Source organism: Lepidochelys olivacea, assembly GCF_965140295.1.
Source record: "Lepidochelys olivacea isolate rLepOli2 genome assembly, chromosome: 1".
In the NCBI taxonomy this organism is placed as follows: domain Eukaryota; kingdom Metazoa; phylum Chordata; order Testudines; family Cheloniidae; genus Lepidochelys; species Lepidochelys olivacea.
The window spans coordinates 155,786,763-155,805,627 of NC_140411.1; the positions used below are offsets into that span (position 1 = coordinate 155,786,763).

The 18,865-nt window shown below is 40.8% G+C and overlaps 1 protein-coding gene across 13 annotated transcripts in view; it reads right to left on the bottom strand.

The window, feature by feature from the left end:
* Positions 1 to 18,865, bottom strand: part of CASK (calcium/calmodulin dependent serine protein kinase) — a 420,545-nt gene that overhangs the window by 120,431 nt on the left and 281,249 nt on the right. For 11 of the 13 annotated variants that reach the window (XM_084635068.1, XM_084635067.1, XM_084635058.1 and 8 more), the window contains 3 exons: positions 17,382 to 17,465; positions 10,516 to 10,615; positions 4,043 to 4,060 (listed from right to left, as the gene is read on the bottom strand). In XM_084635068.1, coding sequence (XP_084491194.1) covers positions 4,043 to 4,060; positions 10,516 to 10,615; positions 17,382 to 17,465 — 202 coding nt within the window. The remainder of the gene's footprint in view (positions 1 to 4,042; positions 4,061 to 10,515; positions 10,616 to 17,381; positions 17,466 to 18,865) is intronic. The other 2 variants (XM_084635057.1, XM_084635062.1) reach the window with 1 other exon arrangement.

The window sequence follows — 18,865 nt, forward strand, 5'->3', positions numbered from 1 at the left end:
GTGGCTCCAGTCAGCACTGCTAACCAGGCCATTAAAAGTCCAGTTTGTGGCACAGCAGGGCTAAGGCAGGCTCCTTGTGGCTCCCGGAAGTGGCCTGCATGCCTGGCTCCTAGGCTCAGAGGTGGCCACGGAGGCTCTGCGTGCTGCCCCATTGCAAGCGCCAGCTCCCATTGGCCGGGAACCTACAGAGTCCACTGATCCCTCTGCATAGGAGCTGGACATGCTGGCCACTTCCCGGAGCCACCTGAGGTAAGCGCTGCCCAGAACCCGCACCCTGAACCACCTCCCGTGCCCCCTGCCCCAGGTCAGAACCCTCCCCCCTCATCCTAACTCCCTCCCAGAGCCCGCACCCCAACCCCCTGCCCCGAGCACCCTCCTGCACTCTGAACCGCTCCGCCCCAGTCCAGAGCCCCCTCCTGCACCCCAAACCCCTCATCCCCAGCCCCACCCCAGAGCCCACACCTCCAGCCAGAGCCCTCACCCCTTCCTGTACCCCAACTTCCTGCCCCAGCCCGGAGCCCCCTCAACACCCCATTTCTGGTCCCACCTCAGAGCCCGCACCCCCAGCCCAGAGCCTGTAACCCCTCCCACACCCCACACCCTTCCCCAGCCCAGTGTAAGTGAATGAGGGTAGGGGAGAGTGAGCGATGGAGGGAGGGGGACAGAGTGACTGTGGGGGCAGAACCTCAGAGTAGGGGTGGGGCCTTGGGGCAGGGGTGTTCAGTTTTATGCGATTAGAAAGCAGGCAATCCTACCCCACTTACAATTAGTGATCCTAGATGTGGAAGGGTCAAGGAGAACTACATAAACAGGAAAGAGAACTGCAGTCAGAGGAGAGGACCAAGGGAAGAGGAGTAAGGCGAGTTCCCAGGTGAAGTCAGTCAGAAGAGAACTGGCTCGTGTAGGAGCCCTGAGACAAGGCCTGAAAGAAGCAACACAAATCCCAGAGTCCTCAGGCAGGGGAAGCAGGGGAGAAACTGGCTGGTGAACTGGGGTGGGGAGTAAAGATGAAGGCAGACATAGGAATCTAGCCTAGAGTTCACACCAGAATTGGAGGAGATTGTCATCCAAGTAACTTCTGGACTAATAATCTTTTTGGCCATTTAAAAATACAAGCGCTTCCAGGGGCTTCAGACAGCTGCCGAAAGTTGCTCCCCCTCCCACAGTGAAATCTGAAATAGAACTTCTCTGCTGCTGTGAAGTGATTGCAGGACAGGCTTTGCAAAAAATACATACAGGGCCTCCCTCCCACCACGGGAGGGCAGGGCCCCGACTCCCCCACCCTTCTGAGTCTATTTACTAGACCACAACAGGCCATCAAGGTTTACAAATTGGTTCTGAGCCCGAAAAGTTTGGGACTTTTGGACTGGACTAGATGATCTATCTAATGGTCCTTTCTGGCCTTAAAATCTATGGAAAAAGCTCAATTCTACTGATGCAAAAGTAGGAACAGAATCCAGCTTGCTGTCTCTTAGCCCTGCAGAATCAGCACAGGTAACAAATAAAAAGCAGTAACAACATACTCTTCTCTTTAAAGGCAGTGGATAGATTGGCAAGCACTAAGACGATCCATCCCCAGTCCACTTACACTGCTGCACCCCTTGGAACTAAGAGAAATCTAGCTGGGGGACAGCTGAGTCCCCATCTGGATCTTCAGCATCACTATCTCCTCCTCCTCTTCAATGTAAGCCTGGCCCCTGAACTTCATAGGAGTTCAGAAAGACAGTGTGGAGCATCAGCTCACTATGTGGCATTATGAGGGATCTTCACTCTACAGCAGCGGTGTGTGTAAGTGCACGGAGTGACTCTACGGTGAGCAAGTGGCTGGTGTAGGCGCATAGTGGCCATGGGATGAGGTATCATGAATGCATGTTACACAGCACATAGTTGCATAGATGCTGTTGAGAAGGTGTCACAGAATGAAATGACTGGGAAACACAAGGTTCAGCATGGGGAGAGACCTAAAGGGGTAGACAGAGCGTGAGTGTATGTGAAGAATATTACATGGGGAGTGTAGACAAAAAGTTGAAAAGGTGGAGAGGTGAGAAATAAAGGGTGTTGAGAAGCAGCATGGGGTTGAAATTAAAAAAGAGAATGAAAAATAATGATGAAAGGTGGAATCATGGGGAGCAGGAGGCAGAGAGGGGAAAGTAAATGAGGAAGAGAAAATGGACATGTTGGGGAAGATGGAGAGAACTCAGGAGAACTAAGGAAGGGAAAGGGAAAGATGAGTATGGACCACTTAAGGAAAGAGACGAGGGAGGAAATGAAGGGAAAGGGAGAAGAAAATAGATAGCGGTAGGAATACAAGAAGAGCTGAGTATAAAAATAGAAAGGAGGCGATAAAGAAATCTGATGATCATAGGAACACGGAAAAGAGAAAGTAGAGGAGAAGGGATAAAAAAATGGATAAAGAAACATAAAGAAAGGAATTAAAGCAACAAAAAGAAAAAAAACATTTATCTTAAAGATAGTCTTAAAAATATATTAATTTAAAAAAATCTTTGGCTGTCCTCCTCTCTGCCAAACCCATGCAGGGCCTCTCCACTAAGTCTTGCTAGTTCTTTTGTCCACATAGACTTTTTATTTAAATCTGCTTCTAGATGATGACTCACCCAGGGATAGCATGAGACACAGAGGAAGTCAATATGTTGGGTAAGAAGGTGCAGCATTTTACACAATCACTTTTCAGAGCAGTGCCACACATTAACAAGCAGCACAGCCACAAGCAGTAAAGTTATTTATAAAACGTTAATTTAACTATTCTAACAAAGTCCTACCACATCCCCTGTATGAAGCCACGTCTCTTTCTTTCTATTGCAACCACAAATGAGCTTCCCCCTTCTGGCTGATGGGAGGGCAGCCTTGCTCTCATTTCTGTTACCCTGCTGGAGGAAAGGCCACCCTCCCTGCTGTTTGGCTGCTGGGGGAGGGATCTCTACCAGCCTTCCCATTCAAAATGTGCGGTGGTGGTGGGATACCAAGAGATTTCTTTTCTTCCTTCCTGCATTGTATGCGGGTGGTTCTTGGAAGCTAACAGGGGTCTGGGAACTCTGAAGTAGTGTGGCAGGTCAGTTCAGGGGGGAAAAAAATCCACAAATGAGAGAGTGGGCTTAGAGAAACTGGAACATAAAACCATGACCTAAATCTGGTTAGGTGGCAAAAATAATTGGTGACCCCAAAATTTTAATACTGTGCTGACACCAACATTTTTAGCTGAAATTTCAGATTTGGAATTTGTTCCCTTTGAATTTGCTGTGGTTTGGGTTGGAACCACTCTCTCAGTGACTCAGAAAACTAGAACTTCACTCCCTCATCCCTACAAAACTTATTTGTTTTGACCAATATCATCTATTTGCAGGTTCTGGAGGCAATTGGGTTTCAGCCTCTCTCAAAGCATGCCGTTAATTTGTAACACAAAAAATCCTCCCCGTTCTTTGATATGATTCTTTAAATATATAAACATATATGGCATACAGGCAGATTAGTTTTATACATATAAACAAATGTATCTACATATACTACATAACACACCAACATGAAACAAAACAAACAATTCTATCATGCAAAGTCAGTAAAAAATGTCATTAAAAAATATATGTCTAGTACGATAATAAACAGCTGCTACTCAGGGAAAAATCCAGTATTCCCTGATAATTAATTTGGGAATCAAGCTACAAAAGTTAGACATTTTGTCCTTTTCTTAACAACACTTAATGGCATTTTTATTTGGGTTGTAAACTAGAGTTTAGATTATATATTATTACAAATACTAAAACCAAAGAATATTAACAATTTTTAATACTGCCTCTCAATTAACATATCACATTTTACTGGAATAAATTTTAATATTGATTGCTCAGCTTTGAAAAGTTATGGACAGAGTTACTACCATATGCATGGGCTGTTCTAATTTTCTTCTGCAGGCAGTATTAAAACTGAAGCATGACAAGCTAAGGAGAAAAAACCTGAGTTTTAAACATGCACAGCCACACACTTAAACAGAATGATAAGCCTTACAGGAAAATGAAGGGGTACCTACTTTCTGCTGCTAGAAGTCCTAGTAGGAAGGCAGCATTTGGACAAACAACAACAGTATGATGATTTCAGAAAAAGCAAGTTATAAAGCTGCAACTTGGCACACTAATTTAGCCACAAATAGTATGAACAAACTCAAGACTTTTTTTTTTTTTTTTTTTAAACTTTGTATGTGAGACAAATGGCACTTGAAAAAAAAACATTTGGGATTGGGGTAGGTAGCACATTTGCACGCTGTCGGGTATCTGAAACTCTGATATTCGGACACTGGCTGCTTTAGTTTGTAAAAGTAGTATTCATAGAATATTGCTGTTTTGAACTATTTTGTAACTCATTCAAAATATTCTTATTGTAAATGAAGCATGTTTTAAGTTTAGTCTTTAGGATGCAAGTTGATTATTGAAAAATTTTGCAGGTGTAATACTGAGTCCAATTTATTTTATAAAAATGTTAGAGATTAAAATTATGAGGACCATTTGGAAAACAAACATTTTGTTTCCACTTTTAATGAGTAGCATTCAGGCACACTGATGCTATGAAATTAATGTCAACTCCACGTTAATAAAACACACTCAAATAGTTGAAAGAGGAATAAAAACATAACTGAAATAGGTCTCTTTTAAGTAGTCAAACCCAACACCAGTAAACAGAACATTATGAAAATCCTAACAAACATTGATACTGTACAGGACATCAGAAAAAAGATAAAGTAAAATTCTCAATGAGTGGAGAACATGTTACACTTTCTCCTTCAATTTCTATGATTTCCTTCCCCATTCAAAACTTTTTATGGTACACAGAAGCAAGTAAGGCAAGAAAAGACAGTCAGACTTTGTAATTGTATTAATATTATATTTACTACTATCACTTGAATTTTTCAAACACTGATAACTAAAAATTGCTAAAGAATTTGCAAAATTGGTGATGATAATTTAGCACTTTTAACCCTTTTATATATTGTATTGTACCTGGTAATGATGGAAACCACTAGTATTTGAATTGCAGACTAAGACCTTAGCCTAGAAACACTTATGCAATGAGTAGTTCCATAGAGTTCCATGGGACTACTCAAGTGCCTAACATTACTCACATGCATGTCTGCAGCTCTGGAGCCTAAGTCTAACCATTTATCCTTCTCTCCCACAGTGACAGGCTGGAAGGTTTGGCTTTCTTTCTTTTCTCCTTTCAGTTTTAATGATCAAGAGTTTAATCATCAAGAGTTAATATTGCTAAATTTCTATAATTTACTATGACAAAATAGATCCTAAAAGAACAAATATTTACCCACAATAATCTTGAGGCAAAAGTCATTTTCAAATTGCATTTATAAACAGAAGCCTATATGAAGCCATTGTCATGCCATTTACGCAAAGGATCCAGAAACCCTGATGTGGTCTTAAAATGTCAGCTTTATGCTCTGTGGGAAACTGCTGCTTGCATTAAGTTAAACATTTACCACAGACCTCAGAAAGCACATAGATAGATACTCAGGAAATAATGCAAAAAGCTGTACAATGCAAGTTGAACATGTACACTTGGTCAATCACCCTTTTAGATACATGCTGCTGTACCTTCTTTGTGATTTAAAAGCAACAATAGTAAATTGTCTTACAAGAAAATCCAGTACTATTTGAGATGGACAAAATAACTAATAATGAAATACGAAGTCATTAGTGTGCCTCTCTCACCAACAGAAGTTGGTTCAATTAAAGATATTACCTCACCTGCCCTGTCTCTCTAATATCCTGGGGCCAACACAGCTATCACACAACTGCAAAGAACGTATGAAGTCACTGTGAAATGACTAATGACCCTCACAGTGCATGAGCACTACAACTGAATAGCTCAAATGCGTATTTATAAGTCCTCCACAATAAAAGATAAAGTATGCTTTTCTTTAAAAATCAATTACCTGATTTTCAAAGTTGGTGAGCACCCATTGATTTCAGTGGGTTTTGCAGTTGCTCAACACTTCTGAAAGTCAAGCTACAAAAAGGTGCTTGGAAGTGAAAAAGTTAGAGCTGACATTGTTATCATTATGGGCTTTTCTATTTATTGGCTAAACACATGGGCTTACAGTGGGGCGTAAATCCTGAAATTTTGAATTCAGGTAAAAGACTTAAGTATCCATCATCAGCAAAATCTCTTTCCAGTTCACCTTCCAGAGCTAACACCAGTTCAAGCAATTCCCTGACCTTTTTATGGTCTGCTGCCCAGTAGATGACCAAGGAAGTTGACTTAGCAGAAATGAACTGCTTCTTATTGTAGCTACATCATGTAAAAAGAAAAACAAGGTTTTAATGTTTGTTAGTGCAAGGGTCTTTTATTTTTGCAACACTGACTCTCACATAACATTTTGAAGGTGTTAAGTATTAGAAATATGTGTGTCCCTTAACTTTGAATAAGAAACAGTCATAAAATGTCTGATTTTAGTAGCTTGCTTTATTTGTAGTAGGAGTTACTGAATGTAAACATTCACTGTTAAGGAGGCATTTTAATTTAACATGTATCCAAGAAAAATCTGTAAAGCTACTATTTTATTATTCTCCTTCAAATTCGTCAAGACTCACTCCTGCAATTTTACCTACAGAACACTGTCAGTTGATAACAGCTAGGCAAGTGGCAAGCTGCAGATAACCTACAAAGCTGCATAATTTTCGTATTGTTGTCTCATCCTCTCTCTTCTGCACCTCCTCCCTGTATGTTTGGTTCATCCACCTGTTGCATCTGGTCATTAGAGGAGACATGCTGATGAAGGAGGGAACAAGTCATCCCAAACAGGACAGGACATTAGGGAAATGATTATGTATTGACCAGTGGGCTGGCTGGACCAAGACCCACTGCAATGTCCAGTGAGCAGGAAAGAAAGGGAGATTTAAAGTGGGGGGAAATAAACCATATAAAACTAGCAGTGTCTCCCTTTTCATTTCTATTTGAGTCACTTATACGTTTTGCCATTGATCACTGGACAGCACCCAGTGTAATCTGGCATCTACTGGAGAATTGCCTATTTGCTGAATACAGTGCCCTAAACTCTGAAACTGTTACTCTATCAGTATGGGGTGGAGGTTCAAAGTGCCCCCATACCTTTGTAGTAGGGCCCACCTTCATGGAGGGGAGAGCAATGTAACAGATTGAAGTGGATGAAGCATGGAGCTGAAATAGGGTAACCAACTTTTCAAAAGGCAAAACTGGGACACGTAGGGGCCCTGCTCCCTGCCTCCACCTCTTCTCCCTGAGGCCGTCTCCTGGCCAGGCCAGATGCCAGACCCAGAGCTCCCCAGGTCACTATGGGGAGCTCCAGACCCTCCACCTGCTCTAGGTGGGGTGCCAGGGTGCCTGAGAGCACCCTTGTCCCCACCCCTGAGGGTGCACTTCCCTGGGCAGATGGAGGGACAGGAGCTCCCCACAGTGGCCCAGTCTCCCCGGGCAGCTCTTACTACTGCCCAGCTCCAGCCGCCCTCCCCCACTGGCCCCTTCCGGCGGAAGAGGCTGGCACTGATCCTAAGCTTCAGGCAGGTGTGGAGTGGTGCCACAGGGAATCCAGGACAAATGCTGTCCTGGAATCATTCAGCCTACTCCATCATTTATTTTTGACGACAAACTTCTCAAATCATGGGATTTTATCAAAGAGCTAAACAAACTGGAAAATGGCATTTTAAATACTAAATCTTCAACATGGAGTTTCTTATCTGAAATCCCATTATTGCAAAATGCAAAGGCATATCCTCTTAGGCTGGGAATTACAGGAGTCCAAAGGAGTTAGATATCCACTTCCCACTGAAATTCAATGGAAGTTGGGTGCTGTCATAGAGAAGCTCTGCCTTGAACACCCTCATGATAGACGACAGACATGCCTGTTCAGTTTCCCTCCTTCAGAGTGCCCAGAAGTAGTTCAACTAGTTGTGGGCTTCATTTATTGCAAGAGCCCCATGCACATAACAAAACAAAAGTCCCACAACCATAGACCAGATTCCCCCTATCATAGTCCAGAGAGTACATGCAACACATCGCCCCAGCATCTCTCACCAGGTCCTGGCTCTTCAGCATAGTCCTCTCTTGTCTTTGTACCAGGACAGCCTCCCCGGCATTTCCAACTGGAATGCAACCTTGCTGTTCCCAGCAGGAACCCCACAGCCTCTCTGTTGAGAGCATCCTTGCCAGGGGAGCATCCCTTACTCCCCAAAGACCCTCTCAGTTCCTTTGGGTCCAGCTCTTGGACCCCGGAGATGTCAGTGGGTAAAAACTCCCCCACTGCTCCCATGCCTTCAGAACTCTCCAGCCCTCCAGGTCTCAGCTGGCAGGCAACTCCCTCTGCTTCTCCTGCTTTCATCCCTGGCTCTCTGGCTTGCGGATGACAGTCAGCAAATCAATCTTTGCTGCTCTCCTGCCTTCAAGTCTTCTCCCAGGAACCACTTTCTACTTATTTTTGGGACTCTTCCAATCCCCTGGTTTCAGGCAACTCTCACCTGCCCCTGACTAACCCAGTCTGCTCATCAGGTTGCTCACACCCTCTTAAAAACAGGAGCACCTGTTTTGGCTTTTACTTCATTTGCTGGGGCTAGCCACCCTGTGACAGGTGCTTAATTCCTTTAGGATCTTTTGAAAAATCCCATCGTTAAGAACTGATGTAGTCTTTACAAGCAGGCATCAAACATTTGACAACACAGCAAATTGAAGTGCCTTTTTGAGGGGGGAGAGGGAGATCAAGTTCTTTATCCGGCCTAGTTATTTCAGAAAGCTGAAAGTTGCACTATGGCTCTTTTCCTCAAAGCTTCAGGATGTTTATTCTAAATTAATTATCTAAATGAGGAGCTCTCTGAACTAAACGATTTAAATTAGTCAATCAGGCATCAATAAAAATATCCCTTGGGAGCAGTTTCTCAACCTTTGGGTTGCAACCTCCAAGGAGATCAACAACTGTTGTCCTGAAGCAGGAGCCTGTTCCAGCTTCCTCCCAGAGGAACTCAAACCATTGCATCAGTTCCGCAAGAAATTAATAAGAGGTTCCAAAGGATCCAGCACAAAAGGGCTGAGAGCACACATGTAAATATCTGGATACACGGTTCCTAGAAGAAAAAAAGTTGAGAACTTGTGCTTGTGACAGTATCTGCAACCTCAAACCCAAATGAGGAAGAGACACATCCTGTTGATGTAAGCCTGAAGCTGAAATGAGGAACCTTACTATTCCTGTAACAGGAAAATTGTAGAAATGTATGTGGCCTACTTCTGTGACTATGACTGAGGAAGCAGAAGGAAACAAAAAGTATCTTTTGAAACACTGCAAATAATCCTAACTGATGTCCAATCAAACATGATTTGAGGACTTCAACAGCTCAGACATAGGTGAGAGGTTTTTCGCAGGAGTGGGTGGGTGAGATTCTGTGGCCTGCGTTGTGCAGGAGGTCGGACTAGATGATCATAATGCTCCCTTCTGACCTTAGTATCTATGAATCTTTCTGTAAAATAATACATCAGATCCCCTTCTGTACAATACATAAAATGTTCAAATCTGAGTGCCTAGAGTTAGGTGCCCATGTCCATATTTAGGCATCTAAATGAGTGGTGTGAAGTTCCTATGGACTTCACTGAAAGTTGAGAGTGTTAAAAACATCTGACAATCAACCTTTTTATTTGGGCACCTACATTTGAATATTCCAACTTTATGTAAATGAAATTAAATAATATTTAAAAAATTTACTTTTCCACTATTTTTTCTCTGCCATACTTAACATTTGCAAGCCCCCTCCACCTCCTTCCTTATAGAAATATTAGGACAGTGAATGAGAACTCACCCTTCCCCACCAATCCAAAACACATAATTAAATCCCTGAGACATTTTCTAGCATACTAAGCTTTCAGGCGGTCACACTGACACATGCTGCAACATTTGAATTGCAACCATTGTTTATTTGTTAAGAAAACTTGTTTAGATGGTAATTTACAAAAAGCAGAAGTAATTCTATTGGTCTCATGTTTTCTAAAAGTGTATTTATACAAAACCTACATTCTGGAACACCTTTGTCATGTCAATGACCCTCTAAGAGGAGATTAAAAAAAAATAAATAAAAAAATTCAGTTTCAGAAAAAGAGACCAACAAGCTCTTAACTATACAAAGATACACAATGAAAAACATTCGCAGGAAGAACAATCCCACTAAGAGTACAGGGCACAATTTGAAAAAGGTCTCAGACTCAAGTAAAGTAAATAGATAGATATGATGTTATGCCAGCCTTTGTAATAAAACACTGTCAGGTTGAATAAAAATCCAGGAGGATCTATATCACTCTGAAGAAGCATTCTCTGGACACTCCCTTGTAGAACCACTATAAATGAATAATAGTGAAATGATCTCACAAACTCTAACGTACATACTGTTCTATGACACTATGGGAAATCAGCAAACAATTCGGGACTAAAGCCAGTAAAGATTTAAAACTCAATATGAAAGGTAAATATGCTTTCAGTGAAATTACCTGAGGAGGTAGGGTCTTCAGAGAAGTCTGGCAGCTCTTCAGGGGGATCCCCATAAAAGGAATTGAATTTGTGGCTTGATACTGCTGCTAGTACTGCCCCCTGAATAAACAAGACAAAGTCGCAGTCATAAGCAGTAGGTCAACAAAACATGTTTACAAACACTGTGGATCAGTTAAGACTGAAGGCCCCAAGCCCTCCCAGTCTATTCTTCTTGTTGGAGTTATGAGAGAGATTCCATGCACTCCATCAATGACCTGACTGCTGCAGTGAAAAAAATCTCACAGCACAGCCAGCCATGCACCATTCCAAAGTATTGGATATGGCAACCTGCCTCTCTGTGATGGATATGGTGAAAGTGCAGCATTTATTTTTAAATTATTGGGCTGCTGCTGCTTCCCCATATTCCTCAGATTAATGAAGAGCAGCGGAGAAAAAGACAAAATGCCCCAGAGCACACCTTTCACTAGTGCATGACTAGAGAACAATGAAAACCAAAGCCCCCTGATGTAACAGGCACTGCACGGCTCAAAGTCCTAACTGACAAAGATAATGTCATCCTCCAATGGAGCTAGTTTCCTTTTTTTTTTTTTTTTTTTTTTTTTTTTAAAAGAGCCTGAATGGACAGATCTAGTCTTGAAGTATCAGAAGAGAAGAAAGGATGTTCAAAAAACAATACACTGGATGAGTTGATGAGGAAAGCAGGCAAGCCTGCTGGCAAGGCAATGACAGTCACCCACAGGAACTTATTCACTTTACATGGGCAAAAAGGAACTGGCAGCTAGAGCATTAAGAGTCAACTATATTCCACGGCAGAAGCTGGCATGAAATACAGGTTTAGAACTTTGAGAAGTTTCTGCCTTCGTCATAAGCAGGAAAACAAACCTCAAGAGTAGGTTCTTTCACAACTGTATCCTTGGAATGTGTTAAATGCTGTCTATGAGTTTCATCTAATTCACCCCACACAATCAATAGTTATTTGGGTATGCTGCTGTCTAGCAATGGAGAAGCTTTTTTCAGCCAACCTTACTTTTAATCTACAAATTAGAAGGCAAGGAGTGGATTCTAGCATACAGTGGCCTGCATCATTCCTTCTGATACTACATATGTTTTCTTCACCAGGAAAATTTTTTACTGACACTGATTAACCTCCTCCCACAAACCTTAAAAAAGCTTATCACTTAAGTATTTCAGGACATTATATAGAAATACTGTACACACTGCCCTTAAAATAACACTCAGAATCAGAGAGAATGAGCTATGAAGATTATGATAATAAAGTATCCCTTGTTTATTTTCTACTCCCTAAAATGTCTTGCCATGTTTAGACTGAAATAAATTAGGCACCTTACTGTCTTATTTGGAAAAAGAAAACACTTAAGAGTTTTTGGATTGCTCCACTCAAATCACGTGGTAGGTAATCTATTACTGATGTGTCATGGAGGTTACCAGTATGTTTCTTAATTATGTGAGCTCTCTCTCTCTCTCTCACACACACACACGCCCACCCACAAATAATAATTTCAGTAAACAAATAAATATAATTGTGGTCCAGATATATGTAGTTTACTGCTCAAAGTAGCAGTCATATTTAAATTTATAGGCATTTATTTTTTGGACTCCTCACACTACTTTGAAACGCTGGTACACAGGAGATAAAAGTCAGGCTTTTAAAATAGGTTAACCTCATGATGCGGACATGTTGACAATTAATTATTAATATCAAGGGATGATCAATGAAGAATCAATACAACATATTAACAACACATAACATAGAACTGTGAAGATGTATACTGTGAGAAAGAGAAAAGGGATGCATTGCTGCTTCTTTTGCCTTTTTGGTTTGCAATTGTGATTCACAGGTATTGCTCAAGAGAGCAAAGCCAGCTGACAGGTTTCTTAAATTGGTGGCATTCTGCATTATGCCTTTAGAAACTTTCCAACAGTTTAAGAAAACCTGAGACCTTTTATGTAGTTATTACTTGAAATATTACTGATAAAAATATTGCTTCATCTAAGACAGTTATAGTGGGAAATTTAAAAACAGTTTCAAGTGAATTAAGCAGGAAACCTGTGGTTTGTAGTTCTGTATGTTTATGAAAGTTAAAGATCTGATCCTTAACTTGGCTGTGGAAATGAGAAACATTAGTTTATCCTATTTATTTTTGGAACGTCCATTGTGTCAAAGGAGAATTGCAATATTGTTGGACTTCAGCTCTAAAATGCCAAAAGGTAACAAAGATTCACAGACAGCAAAGACAGCATTTTTGTTTAGAGCGGATCTCATGCAGTAACTAGTATGAAAATAGCTGTCTTCTCAAAACCACATTGAGACCACAGTTTTTTATGTAATGTCAAGTGATATTAAGGAAGGACTAATTTTTGTTTTAAGTCATGTTTTTAGTGTCTAACTGGTTTCAAACGATGCTAAATGACCCTGATCAACTAGCCTCTGATATAAAAAAAATCCCAGAAGCTCTCTCAGAATGCAGAAGATATTTTAATTTATGCAATGAAGCCTAAAAATGTACAATCTAAACCTGTAAATAACTAAAATATAGTCATTTTCCCAGAATAAGGGCCAGATACTGCCTTTAAAGAACAGGGCTGTGCCGAGGAAAGAGCTGAACTCCAACATCCCAGGTAGGGCTCTGAGCAGTGGCACTGTGCCTCAGGGAGCAATCTGGTGCATAAGGTGAAATTTGCTGCTGTTTTACCTTTTAAGAGACTGTAGTGTACATTCCTCTGAGGCTAGTCAGCTGTAGTGATCTCTACTTCCATTTTGAGTGGCTTGCAGGACATAAAAGGGAGAAGTCTCTGTGCTCAGGACAGCTTAGGGCCTGCAACTGTGACTGGTGTCTGCATGGGGGAAAGGGAAGGTTTTTTGAAGCTTCCATACCTTCTTGTGCACCTGCACATAGTGTGTCTGGCTATGACCAGCATAAAAGCATATAAAGCATAAAAAAAACCCCACACTTGGGGGGTGGTTTAACTAGATGAAGGGAATTTGGCAGCTTTTCTATTCAGGTAAGACAGGTAAATGCTTGGGAGTATATACAGATTTGGAACAATTATACAAGAACAATTTTATTTGAAATAAGTGTAGAGAAAGAGACATAAGGAATAAATTCCTGAGCTCTTTAGTTGGCAAGGTAGTTCTGATAAAAATGATAATTCTAAGATGCAAAAATGCTCTATATGTTCGTGAGTCTCCCATAATGTCCCCAATAGTCTGGGCAAAGATCAAATACCATGGTATATAAACCAGTATATAACGAAAAAATAACTGGGATAGACAGTGGTATTAAGCCACATCAATGATGGTATGGAAAAGCGCCATCCTAATACAGATCTCCCAAATGCATCAAGTTGAGACAGGTACAGTGGCTCTGTGAGCACAGGGTAAACAAAGCAGCTGCTATTATAGCCTCTTTTCTCCTTACTCTGTTTGAACAGGTTAGCACCTCTATAGATGGCAACCTGAAGCATTCTTTATATTGAGCACAAGGATTGCCACTGGGCTCCCCGGAGCAGGGGTGCAGGGAGTGGGAAAGAAAGCTCTGAATTCTCTCACTTGTGCAGGGTTCGGCATGATCTGGTCCCTAGAGAGAAAATTAACACTTTAATGGATCAATACAAGGAAGACAGTACAATTGTCCCAGTTTTTTAATAACTCCTCGAATTCTGAAACAAGCAGTGGTTCCAATGTGGTTACAAAGGTTACAGTACATTATATGGTAATCAAGTAACTGTAAAATTTACATTTTCCATTTGGAGATGTGCTTCAATTCTGGCAAAATTCAGAAAACAACATTGGAATCTGTTATTTGACTCAGACATATCAATATGAAAATATGATAATCTCAGACTCCTTGGTGGTAGTTATGTGAGGAATTTCAAAGTTAGAAAAAATAATGAAATACTAACAGTATCTGATCCAGTGTTAAAAGGACAATTTGTTGTTTGCTCATTCCAGAAAAATAGGGCCTAACGCACAAGTTTTACAGTGTTTCATGTGTGGGGTGCATTGCAATGAACAATTAGTACTTTCAGAACACCTCCGGAAGAACAATAGCATGGATTAAGTAAATGGCAGGGAAAAGGTTGGTATAGTATAATATGGTATTGAATGTATATAAACACAAGATGCTAAGAGTGGAGAATTGCCTATAAAGTAAAGATTGAAGCTTATGTGTAGACCAGAAAAATAGATTGTTTAAAAAAAATGTTAGCTAAAATGCTTTAACTAATGCAATTTTAAATAGGACTTTGTACCTCATGTAGGCAAGCTGTGTTTAATAATGTGTTATCTGATCATAGTTAAACATAGGGGGAAGCTGCTAACTTGTTCAGAAGCATGAGGATTATTCCAATCCTACATGCTAGACGTGGTTAGAATTATGCAAAACTTCCGTGAGGCAACTAGTTGAAATTAATCTGATTTTGCATTTTACAAACCCTACAATTGGCACAGATTTGCCAAAAGGATGCCCGAATCTTTTGATGAACCTAGACCAAGTTTCAGGTAAAACCCCATCAGAGAGGCAATGGATTTATGATTCTGAGTGGAAATCACACAATGTTTCAGCTGGATCTCAACATTATTTTCCGTATACACCTCTACCCCGATATAATGTAGTCCTTGGGAGCCAAAAAATCTTACCGCGTTATAGGCGAAACCACGTTGTATCGAACTTGCTTTGGCCTCGAGCATTTCCGTTATTAATACGGTATTTGACAAAAGAAGTTTTATTCTTGGCGTTGTTTTAGAAAGGGTGCATCTGATGTTGTCCTTCACATCAAGCCCGGGGTAGGGGCTCGCAGCCGCGCGTCCCTGTCGGGGCTCACAGCCCGGCACTGGGGTCGGGGCTTGCAGCTGCACGTCCCTGCTGGGGTCGGGGCTCACAGCCTGGCACAGGGGTTGGGGTTGGGACTCATAGCTGCGCTCTGGGGTCAGGGATCGTAGCCCCGCAGCTCCACACAGGGGTCGGGACTCGCAGCCATGCGTCATGGTTGGGGCTTACAGCCTGGCGCAAGGGTCAGAGCTCGCAAGGTGCAGCCACGCTCTGGGGTCGGGGCTCGCGACCCCCCACATAACCGGGTCGCTACCCCCAGTTTGAGAACCAATGTTGAAGACGAGACAGAAAACCATTTTTGCTTTACCGCATTATATCCGAATTCGTGTTATATCGGATCGCGTTATATCGCGGTAGAGGTGTAGTTGGAAACTGCTCCTATATATAACTAAAGGCTGAGGGAACATTCTTAAGAATACCCCTTTGCAAAGAGCTATAACCTACCCCCAGAAAATAAAATAAAATCATAATTGTCCTTTATGAACATCTTATGGTGGCCCTCCATATTTGATGACTGGTGAAGCCAGTGGAATGTTTATCCTTTGTTGACATAACTGATTACAAAAAACAGAACAACATAGATGAAACTAAGCACTAGGAATTAAATTATGCCGTAGCACAGGAGTGACTCAAAAATGTACAAACTGGCTATTCTCTAAAGAAGCAAAAACAGGCCGCAAGAATATTTTTCACATTTTAGAAATTATATTTAGAACCTTTTAGGAAAAAAACCAGTAGTCTCCCTCCCTCCCAGTCACAGAAAAGACACACTTTCTCCAATTGCAAAGAATCAAGAACAGATGGTTGCAGACTCTGGCTCAGTAAATAAGTGCTCCACTCCAAATCCTTATAATCACAACCTCAAAGGATGTATTCTAGAAATGTCTGCAGAATGCTAGTCTGGTGCCAAGTGCATGCACCATAGGAACAGCAATTATAGTGGGGATCTAATACAGACAGCAGCATTACGGGTGATGGAGGGGGAATGTTGTGAGGCTACCATAACCATACAGAGTGGAAACAATGCAACCTTCTAGCAATGATCACCTGTGAAAAGAATACTTTTGTAAAGAAACCCTATTTCTGCAGCTTGAGATTTGCCTCATATTTCAACTATAGTGCATTTGGTTTGAGTTTGTCCCAAAATCTCATTTAGGTCAATGCATGACAAGACAATCTAAATAAGACATCTTATATTCAAGGTAATTAATCAATGATCATTAGACTAATTAAGATTCCTGACCTCATAATTCTAGATATTTCAGACTATAAAAACTCAATGAAACCAAGAGACTAAATGGAGGGGACGAGTGTCTGCAGCATGACAGCAGCAAACTAATCCATTCTAAATATCTAGTTTCAGAGTAACAGCCGTGTTAATCTGTATTCGCAAAAAGAAAAGGAGTACTTGTGGCACCTTAGAGACTAACCAATTTATTTGAGCATAAGCGACCTGTAGCTCACGAAAGCTCATGCTCAAATAAATTGGTTAGTCTCTAAGGTGCCACAAGTCCTCCTTTTCCTTTTTCTAAATATCTATTTCAACTTTAAATCTTTACAATTTTAAAAAATACATAGAACTCTTGACTCGTATTAAAAGTCTACATGGCTTGTCTATACGGTGCAGAAATGCACACCAAAGGGTGTAAATAGTATAGCACTCAAGTGTGCTGCTCTAACTGCCCTGTGTAGATCCCACTGATGTGCTCTAAAAGGTTCCTAGTGCACGTGTTTGGGACTGTATCAACATGCACTAGGTACCTTGTAGACCATGTCAGCAGAGTCTAAGGGGTAGTTAGAGCGCAACACTTTAGAGTGCTTTACTATTTATATCTTCCTGGTGTGCTCTGTCGCACCATATAAACAAGCCCTATGACACTTAATAACAAAGTTCTTTCACATAGAATTAGGTACTAGATTTCTTTTCTAATATTTTCAAAATTCCAAAAGAAAACCATATAAAATTTAAGGTAATGCAAATTATATCTGTCTTAATGTCAGATTCCTTTTACCTTTAGTTTCCTTCTTGCATTGAATTTCCTCAGTTGCTCTACTGTTTCTGGAAGATGAATCTTGTATGCATAGCGATCCCTCTCCTACAATAATAAAAAAATACTCAAACTTCGCTCTGACAAAAAACATTAAAAATTGGCCAAGATATGCATTAGATACTATACTATCACACAGCAACTTAGGATTTGATTACACTGATGTAAACCAGGGGTCGGCAACCTTCGGCATGCGGCCCATCAGGGTAATCCGCTAGCGGGCCGCAAGACATTTTGTTTACATTGACTGTTCGCAAGCATGGCCCTCCGCAGCTTCCATGGGCTACAGTTCGCCGTTCCTGGCCCATAGGAGCTGCTGGGGGCCATGCCTGCGAATGGTCAATGTAGACAAAATGTCTCACGGCCCGCCAGTGGATTACCCTGATGGGCTGTGTGTCAAAGGTTGCCAACCCCGGATGTAAACATTAAGGAAATTTCTTATAGAAATCAAGATGGTTGGATTCCAGAATGGGGGAAAGGCAGGTGTTGTGTTGTCACTTTCTGTGGCTGAAACCTATGGTCAGTTGGTAGAACATTAATAGAACAGATTCTGTAAATTGCCGGGTAAGAGTTTTTCCTAAATTCGCAAATTACAAAAGAATTCAGGTTAAACAACATGGAACCCCCAATGTGAGCTGCTTCACTTAAACTGGATTTTTACTTTCTGTACTTAGTAAGTTTTCGACAGCAACAAAAAGAAAACACACAATATGAAAAAAAATTATGCAATCTATTCAATACCAGAGATTATAACTCCTAAAAGGCAGAGTCTTAAAAAACATATCTGATGCAAAGTCAGAAATAATGCAATTATTGCAGGTATGTTTGCTGCTCCCCATTCTTGTTAACAACATTCTTAAACACACAACACAATTTGAATACTTGAGCATCTCGGCAATTTAAAGCCATTTAATTGTAGGTATTACTGAAAGGAGTGGAGAGACAATCTTATTGATCTCTTTCAGTTTTAAGATTAATTGGTTAAAATTTTAGTACACTAACGTAGCTTTAAGATGTTGGTCATTTCAACATTTAAATATACAAATAATTATATTAGTATTAACTGATTATATTTAGAATGGCTTGTGTAACTGCAGACTCCTTTCTTCATTACTATTAAGTTATCAAAGAATATTTGAATATATCACCATACAATATTACACTTCAGCTTTAATATAAGGAAAACAGATGTAGTGGCTCTGTAAAACATTTATATTAATTAAAAAATACACTCTGGAGAGCCATATGATAGCATCATCTACCACAAATGACATTCACTACCACATTCATACTAATAATCTGTGTATATTGCATGCTGCCAATGACTCATGGCTGTATGTGATTAATGTAATTTTGACTCAGGAAAGGAAAGCTGAGTTTAGCTTAGTAAGGCAGATATATGAGAAGACTGAATTAGGGAATGCCAATAGCCACTTCAGGATTATGTT